At 46.4% G+C, this 9,176-nt stretch overlaps 1 protein-coding gene across 5 annotated transcripts in view; it reads right to left on the minus strand.

Annotated features, from left to right (window-relative positions):
- The window catches only part of FIGNL1 (fidgetin like 1), a 39,152-nt gene extending 30,218 nt beyond the window's left edge, over nt 1-8,934 (minus strand). For 2 of the 5 annotated variants that reach the window (XR_012649720.1, XR_012649721.1), the window contains exons 1-3: nt 8,775-8,934; nt 4,281-6,371; nt 3,892-4,144 (exon numbers count right to left, since the gene is read on the minus strand). Coding sequence is in view for 3 of the 5 variants with exons in the window: in XM_075022668.1 (XP_074878769.1) it covers nt 4,134-4,144; nt 4,281-6,363 (2,094 nt within the window). In the remaining 2 variants the exon portion in view is untranslated. Of the gene's footprint in view, nt 1-1,308; nt 6,372-8,774 lie in introns of those variants that run through there. The other 3 variants (XM_075022671.1, XM_075022668.1, XM_075022670.1) reach the window with 3 other exon arrangements.
- Between the last annotated feature and the right edge of the window lie 242 nt (nt 8,935-9,176).

Raw genomic sequence — 9,176 nt, forward strand, 5'->3', positions numbered from 1 at the left:
TTTCTATCATTGGCACAATTTAAGGAAAGCCTTGGCTCCTGGAAGCTTGTCTGACATGGCTGTGGGGAAAAGCCTGAGAGCAGCCCAGCTGTGCTTCTAGGTTGGATGTTTGATTATGCTGCATAGACCGGTAGCCAAAGGAAAGTGTGGTATGTTCAGAGGTACGACAGAACACAAGACGCCACCCTACCCATGAAGCCTACAAACTAACTCAACTCCAGCAGAGAGGCACTCTTAGGCTTCCGCGGGAAGAGGCCAAGGGCTGCCCCGTGCGGGACACAGCTGGTTACAACGGACCCACGCTGCACCCCGTCAGACAGCCCATGCTGCAGCTGATGGATGCTCCTGAAGAAACTGTGGTCCACGGAGCGCCCACACCAGAGCAGAGGAAAACACCAGGGGAAGGAGCTGCAGCGAGAAACTGCTACGTACTGACCACAACTTCCCACCCCCGCGCCCTGCGGCGGCAGGGTAGGAACGCTGGGAGCAAAGTCGAGTCTGGGACAGCAAGGAGGAAAGGCAGCGTTTCAACGTTTGTCTTTTTTTGCTTCTCACTACCCAAATCTATTTTAGTTGGCAATGCCGAGTCACTTTTGCCCACAATGGTAACTGGTGAGCCATCTCCCTGCCTTTATCTCGGCCCACAAGCTCCCTCATCCTATTTTCTGCCCCCCGTCCCACTGAGGAAGGGGAGCGAGTGAGGGGCTGGGTGGGCACCTGGCTGTGAGCCAGGGTTAACCTACCAGAGTATCTCATTAGGCAAGAAAACTACTCGTGAGCCTTCTTTCAAAACTCTCCCAAGCCCAACCTTTCATTTAAATTTCAAAGGAATTTGCACTCATGCGTTTGTTGACAAGCGCAAGCGTTTGTATATCTACCATTCAAAGCATCTTCTAAGTCTTAGTAAACGTCAGTGCTCACCAAGACCAATCCCTCACTGCCACCAAAATTATAACTTTAATGGGAAAAGTGGGGTTTTGTTTGTTTTTTTGGTGGGTTTTTTTCCAATTACATGTTGGCTTGGGAGTAGTTCCATAATTTCTATAAGAAAACCAGAAATTGCCTTATTCCAACAGACAATCTTAACGATGGTCTTAGGAGTCCAGTCTGGTTTTCATCCACTTGCCATTAGCAGATGATGGTCATTGCTGCTGCTTCATCAGCTTTTTAACTACTTGTGTTGCCACAGTTTTCTATAAATGAAAATTCATCTAGTTTAGCTAACTCAAATACAAGATGCATTGAGAAAATGAAGAGTCTGAATTGTCTTGATTATTAATAAGACCTCACTTTTCCAGGACTGCAATTATTTACCTTTATTTAAGAGAAACTAAGAGATTGTGCACCAAATGTGACTGAACCACAAAACCAGAGGACAGTCCTGTATATCTTCTTAAAAGTTCAGCCAGCCAAAAAGAATAAATAATGAACTACATAGGTTTATGCATACACTAAACAGAACCATTAAAGTGGATTTATCTGCACCATTTCCCTTAAATTACAATCATGCCCTACTTTTGTGCAATTTTCTGTATTTTGTGAAATTATGTTACTGATGATCTAATCTCTTGTTTGGTGGCACTGTTAGAGCGGGTTATGAAATACATATTGGGCTAATATTGGAAGTCCTGATGACTTGTGAGTCCTGCAGCAAAGCCTGAATATTGCTAGATGGCTGAAGAGATAGTCATATTACCTGCATCATTACTAAAAAAGAAAAAGAATAAGCTTTACCTAATGTTCCCTTTCACTGTTTCCATGTGTTTTCTAAAACAAAAGCATGTTTGTGTAATTCCAGTAATGAGTAACGGATACTCCTGCCTGGTGCTGTGTCTCTACTTTTTCTCTCTCCCAAGTTCCACTTTGCAGGAGACAAATACAGTGGCACAGCATTCCTCTCCCAGTCCTTGTCATCTTAGGAGGTGTTTTATTCTCTATCATCATGTGCATTCTCAATGGTCCTTTCAGTAGAGCCATTTCCATTACAATATGAATATTCAGATACATAGATGAGCACAGTATGCTCACATAGCATACCAGAATAATTCCCAGCATAAATAAGGCTATTATTTAATCATACATAAGGGTTTTATTACCCTTGGAAGAACCCTTAGGTTTTACTAAACAATTAAAATTCTCTGTGCTTTTCATTCACTTGCCTGAGAAAAAATTTTAAAGAACTTGTTTTCATTACGGTTGGAGAGATGTTTGGAGAGAGCAAAAATCTTACCTAGTACATGTTTATAGCTCTCCAATACTAAACTTGTAAGAGCAGATTTAATCTCATAATCTTTACCCAAGTGGCACAAAAGTCAATCACTTTGGACCACACCACACATTTATTCTTACAAAATAATCTAATTAGTCTACTTTCACTATTTCAGAAATTAAGGTAAATTCGCATACCTGAATTTGTACATCTCTGCAAAACAATGTCTAATACATACCAGACTTTACAAAAAACATAAACCAAGAATAGAACTGACTTTTTTATGTTTAAATCAGGATGAGCTCCAAGAAATGCCAAGCCTTCCAAATTATTCTGAATTCAAGGTTCACTATCGCCTCAGAGTCCCTGTAGTTCCCAAATGCCTTAAAAAAATGCTAGCTAAAGAGCATTTATCCATTTTTAGAAAACCTAAGTAAGACCAGCTTTTAAGCTCTGCATTTTCCCCAATAGGGGAAAAAGTGCTTTACAGAAACAGAAAGTAAAGCATGGACACCACAGCAGCCAGCTCTGCCACACCAACAAAAGAATCCAAAGGAAAGCTCTTGTTTTCCATTCAGAGGCAGCTCTCTCCAGCCAGTGGGCGAGGACAGGTTATGTGAAGAAAAGGCTGTGCACTTCTTTCAGACCTCAGGTAAGAACACCAAATACAAGCTAGCTAGGAATTTTAGCATTGTTGCATGAAGATTTTTTAAGGAGCAGTGGTACCCAGCCAATGTTGGAACATGGGATTTCTCCCACCTGGCCACGAGAGCCCAATAGGGTTCTCTGAGACTAAGGCTTCTCCCATCTTAGTTTGACAGATGCAGCTGCCGCTGTTTTTGCTTGCAGGTCCAGCCAGGAGCGAGGCTAAGCCCCTAAGCCAAACCAGCAGGTACACACAAACACACACACACAGACGAGGACACAGAGTGAGCAGTGCCTTTACCAGCACACACACAGCAAATGCACTGACATAAACCCAACAACACAGCCCCATCTTGTCCCTAATCTCCAGCCGCACTGGACTGAAGCTCACCAGCGACGCATGCAGGCCTCCGCACTCTCCAGCTGCACAAGGACACCGCGCTGACGGAGCCTTCAAACACTGCCACGGGATTTAAGTTCATCTAATATCCAGGCCCAGACCCCAAGCCCCCTTACCCTGCCTTACATCTGGGCTCTTTCCAGATGCTGTTTTTTTTCCTCTTACTTGCCAGCTAGTCCAGCTTGAAGTCTGTTATTTTGTTAGTGAGTTTTGTTAGTGAAGTTTGCACACCCACCGGGATCCTTACAGCATCTGGTTATAAACGCATTGGCTAGCCCACGGCTGGCCCTCAGATCCAAGAGCCCCCATGACCCATGGCCTTTTCTCCAGCTGCAGGTGCCCAGTCCTCCTGTAACACACATCCACACATGCAGATGCAGCACAGAAAGCAAGGTCAAGCAGAAAATCATCAGTAAAAGTATTTAATTAGATGCTCAGACCAGAGCACTGCTTACACGAGACCATTCCCTTTTACCCCCACTTCTATTTTTCCATGCATGTCCTTCCCACATCCACCTTGGCCCTTCCCTTCCTCCGCTCCTGTTTCCTCCCAAACAATGCACCCCTAACTACTTTTCCCCATCGGTCCCAGTTTTGCTACATCCCTACCTAAAATTGGTATTTCTGATAACATTACCTGGGTCCGCTCAGCCTTGCATGGCATTACTGACACAGGACAGCGGTGGCCCTTGCGAGATTGCCCCCAGTACTCCCTTCAATTATATGTGAGGTTTGACCATCTTCCCCGTAAACATCAGTGAAATTCGTCCACCTTTCATAGCAGCTATCTGTAATTTTTGTCAGCTTCTCACTCCGTTGCTTGTGTTCAGCAGTCAGTTTCTCATGGTCTTTTCAGTTGGCGAAACCTCAGGCCAGGGCCTAGACATCTGCTGGCGTAACGGAAGAAGATTTATTTCAAAGACAGAAACAAAAAGAAGTGCAGACACTCTATAAATTATCGTGGGTTTAATACATGACGGTGCTAAAGAAATACTTCTGTGGAACAGTTAGAATTCAATTATCTACCGCAGCCAAATGTCTGGTTCCAGGTTTCATACAGCTCTAGGTCCTTTGAGGAGACGCTGGGCCGCACGGTTCTGAAGGCACTCTCAAAGTCCAGGAAAGCAATAGGCCGTACTTGGTCTGGCATGATGGTTGCAATGTCTGTGGACTGAAGACTGCGGATAGGGCCCAGAGAAGCTTCTCGACAGAGCTGTGTCATGTCTGCCCCTGAAAATCCACTTGATTTCTTAACTATGAGTTCGATTTCCTCTTCATTTAGGGAGCAGTGCTCCTTTGACATTAGACGGGTAACAATCTGCTTCCTAGCTGACGCTTCTGGAAGAGGAATGTACAGTCTCTTCACTAGTCTCCTTCGGGCAGCTTCATCGATTTCTTGGGGTCGATTTGTTGCTCCAACCACTAGAATACGATCTTCAGAGGAGGTTGTTGCCCCATCTAACTGGACCAGAAATTCAGTTTTTATCCTTCTCGACGACTCGTGCTCCCCATCTCCACGCTGAGACAACAGAGAATCAATTTCATCAATGAAAATCACTGCTGGCTGTTGACATCGCGCCACAGTGAACAGTGCACGGACCATCTTTTCCCCCTCGCCTACCCATTTGGAAGTCAGAGAAGAGGCACTGATGCTAAAAAAGGTCGCTCCAGACTGGCATGCGATGCACTTGCCTATAAGAGTCTTGCCAGTCCCAGGGGGGCCAAAGAGAAGAATTCCTTTAGGAGGACCACGTAACCCAGTGAAGATGTCTGGCCTCAGCATAGGCCAGACTACTATTTCTTTTATAGTAGCTTTAGCAAATTCAACTCCGGCAATGTCATCCCAGTTGACAGGAGGCCCATGGTCCATGATCTCATGCATAATGAGTTCAACCATTTTTGGTTCTATGTTTTTCAGTCGTTCATCTACAGGCAGCGATGGATCTGTAGGTCCTCTTGCACGAGGCTTACACTGTGCTCCTCCATTTTCGTTTCCGTCTTGTTTTGGAACTGGAGGAACAAATTTGCCAAACGGACCCCGAGATCTGCCTGCACCCAGTGATTTTTTTACACCTCCATATGACGAGACTGGTGCACGCTGGGGTAGGTTTTGAGATTTCCTTTGCTGATCCACCCACAGCTGTTCTTTTGCAGTTCTAAAACCAGGAACACCACTCTCTTCATTTCTGTTTCTATACCCTGAAAAACTACTGGTTTCTGTACTACTGGTTTCTCTACTACTGGAAGCCTGGCATGGGGCAAGGCTAGGAATCACCGTGCTGCCTTCATCAGCCAGACCATAAAACGCTTTTCTTTTTCCAGAACTTGTGGACCATGCAGGTACAGCTGACTGATCCGAAAGAGACAAATTTTGTCCATCGCGACAGCTACCCGACATTTTCAGAGAACTACTACTTGCCACTTCTTTACTTGCAAATAGAGGAGTTGCCTGGAAACCTGTAGGAACCTGTTCATTTAAGGAGGCTGAAGAGGCAGGAAGTGTATCCAAAGCTTTGGTCACCGGAGGCACGCTGCTTTGAAGAGACTTTGAAGATGAGGGATGCTCAAGGAGCTCTGGTCCCCGACTTGCACATTTTGCTGAGCCAGCACAGAGCTCAGTCTCTTTGGCACTGCTGAAGATACTGAGTTTAGGAAGACCTGGAGCAGCAGAGGCACTGACCCCTTTATCAGCTAGTACACAGGCATCTGTCGGTGCCATCTGAGAGCTTTGGAGATTTTTGCCAGCCTGCATCCTCTCTTGCACACACTTTAATTCAAATACATTATCTGTTGTCAAGGCAGATTGCCACTTGTCACTGTCATTTTGCTGACACTTTGCCAAAGTCAAAATGTTTTCAGCATAGTTATTCAAGCCAGTCTCTATGTTGTCAGAGTCAATAATTGCAGAGTATTTCTCTGCATATTTTTTAAACAGGTTGGCAGCACAGACCTGAGAGATCTCAGAGTTTGCCCATGCATACTGAATATGCAGGATTTTGGCACGGTATTCATCTGCCTTCTGTGCAGGTGTGCAGGTGCCAGAGGTAATAGCGAAGTAACTTTTCTGCCAGTCGCTCAGGTGCACGGTGCTGTGAGTGGGGGTTTCCATCACCGAAACTGAAACATACATAAAATACCTGCTGTTACAAAATGCATTTCACAGCTATTTGCTTTGGCTGCTTTCCCCCTTTCCTAAATACATATACATGAAAACATACAGTATTTTAAATTGAGAGAAATAGCGCAGTAGGTCAAGTTACTTAGCTTGTCTGGACACTTTACCATTTTCAAAAAGCAACCAGCCTTGTCATGTAAAGCCATTTAAACTGAGGTTCTCTTTTCTTCCTTGTTCAAAGAAAGAAAATAAGATGACAAAAAAAAAAAAAAAAAAAAAGAGTTTGCTTCTAACCAGAGGTCTCCTGGGGAGGTAAGTAGACTGCAAAGAATGGTAACAGATGGCCAAACAAAAATTGGCCTTGTTAAACGAAATCACCAGTGCTTTCACTCTTATTTGACAGAATACAGCACAGTGCAGAGGAGGACAGATTATACATCACTGTCAGAATGATGAAATTTCTTACAATGATGGCAGTAAAAATGAAACAATGAAGCTAATAAATAAAACTATGTGCAAAGTCCCTGAGGGGAGGTAAAAGTGGAAGGAATAAGCCCGAATGTAGTAAACTTTCAGATTAAGAAAATATTTACAGATTCATAGCAAATATTCAAAACTCTTTATTCCACTTAGAACATACTAAAAGGTCCCCATTTTAGAGAAACAAAGCTCTTGGGTGTTTAAAGCAATGCTTGTTTCTCAGCCTAAGAAAGCAGAATTTAAATTCCTTCAGTGATTTTTTAAATAGGAAAGATGACATTTGGCTAGGAAGGAGCATTTTGCTAGACGTGAAAAGATATGCTCATGTTTACGATGCATTTTCAAAGAAGTCTTTCTCTGCAAGCTACCATGTGCAGAGATATTTCTGGTAACATCAAGAATTCATTATTTCAGAAGAGACACAGACACAACCAAAATTATGAAAAACCTACCACTGCCTCAACAGGGTTTGCAGAAAGCTCTTAACACACACTAATTCCGATCTTTTCATCTGTCCCTAAGGGACATAGGTCTAATATACGATATGACTGAAATACATCAAATTCTAATTTCTTCTTTTTTAACTTCAATATGTACAGGGATGGATGGTCCAGCCAGAAAATAGTTAAAAAGCAGATATTCATATATTCTGCACCCCTTCCAACAGGGTACAAGCCAACTTGCAATCTTCTTCCAATTCAGCTACAGACTATGTATGAGGGCAATTACAGTGCAGATGTAATGTACATACAAGACTGGGGAGACAGAGCTGAAAGATTCCGGGATAGGGGGGTGTCCTCTCTATTTACTTTCAATAAGTAAGTCTTGCATCAGTGTTAGACAACAGAGAGCACAGTATGATTATGGCAGGAGGGGCTACACATAATAAACAATAAGGAGATAAGTTATTTTGGTTTGGATTTTTTTGGACTTCAGCCCAACTTTGTAGAACTCTTTAGAAAAGTAAATTTTACCTGCAACTTCAGTGCCTTTACATGGGAAGCCAATTAAAAAACAAAAAAACAACACAAAAATAAGACTTCCTCTGAAAAATTACTGTCAACTTTTGGACTGTGAGAAGTCTAACTTGTGCCTACCGAGTGAGGTGCAAATTCCCACCACAATCCATCTGCAGCTGAGTGACAGGCGAAGAGGAGATAGGGGGCCGCAGCCTTTTATTTCTCTACGCAACTACTAAACAACACACTGAATAACCATCACTGTGCATATCACTTTTTTGTAGCTGTTGAATCAAAAACATCTTACGAAACATAAAAGCTAAGTTCAGAAGAAGTTTAGTAGCAGGCGCTTGCTGCCATGAGATGTGTCCGTAGACGGACATCATTCAGAATACAAAATCTCAAGTTCGCCACCACTTCCTAAAGACGTAGTAACCACCCTCGCAGCGCGGAGGGAAGGTCATAACAAGCGAGCAGCGGCAGCTAGTTTAAAATTTCGGTCTGATTTTTGACTCTTAAGTGTCTCCTACGACCAAATCCTCTCCCTATCCCCGTTCACTAGAGGTTGTCCTCGTCGTCTTACTGTTTCTCGCCAAGAGTAAAACAAACGCCTGCGCGGGCGGCCATAAACCGTTCCCAGGTGTGGCGGCCATCGGTTCAGCTCGGGGGCCCGCGCCGGCACCAGCTTCGCGCAGGTCAGCGCCCCCCCCCACCCCCCGGCCCCTCGCCACACCGGGGCCGGGCAAACCGAGACCGGAGCCCCGAGGGCTCCCCTGAGGCCTTCGCCCCGCCACCTCGGCCTGGGCCGGGCCGGGCCGGGCGGGCTCAGCCGCGGGAGCGCAGCGAGGGCCCTCACGCGCGAGGGGAGGGGGCGCAACGGTCGCCAACCGCCCCCCCCAACGGCCGGGCCCACGGCGGCCGCCCCAATCCCGCCCCCCGCCCCGCCGCACGCGCACCCGCACCCACCGGCCACGGCCGCCGCCAGCCGCCTCAGCGGATCCCGCGCCCGCTCTGCCCCGGGCCCCGCCAATCGGATAACAGGGCGCCGGGAGGTGCAGCCAATCCGAGATCGGGAGGGCGGGCCGAGTTGGAAAGGGGGCTCCGGGGGCTCCGGGAGGGGCGGGGAGCCAGGGGGCGGGCGGAGCGAGGCCTGCACGCGGGGCCTCCCCCGCTCCCTATTGGCTGCGCCGGAGGCGCGCGCCCTCCAATAGACGCGGGGTCCGTGCCTCGGGAAGGGCGGGCGGAGGCGCCGCCCCTCGCCTCAGCGGCCGCCCTCGGCCCGGGCGGGCTCCGGGCCTGCTGCCGGAGGGGCCTTTTGGGGAGAAAAACTCTGAGAAAGGTCCCGGCAGCGGCGGCCGGACTGCCTGG

Source organism: Buteo buteo, chromosome 3 (genome assembly GCF_964188355.1).
Source record: "Buteo buteo chromosome 3, bButBut1.hap1.1, whole genome shotgun sequence".
In the NCBI taxonomy this organism is placed as follows: Eukaryota; Metazoa; Chordata; class Aves; order Accipitriformes; family Accipitridae; genus Buteo; species Buteo buteo.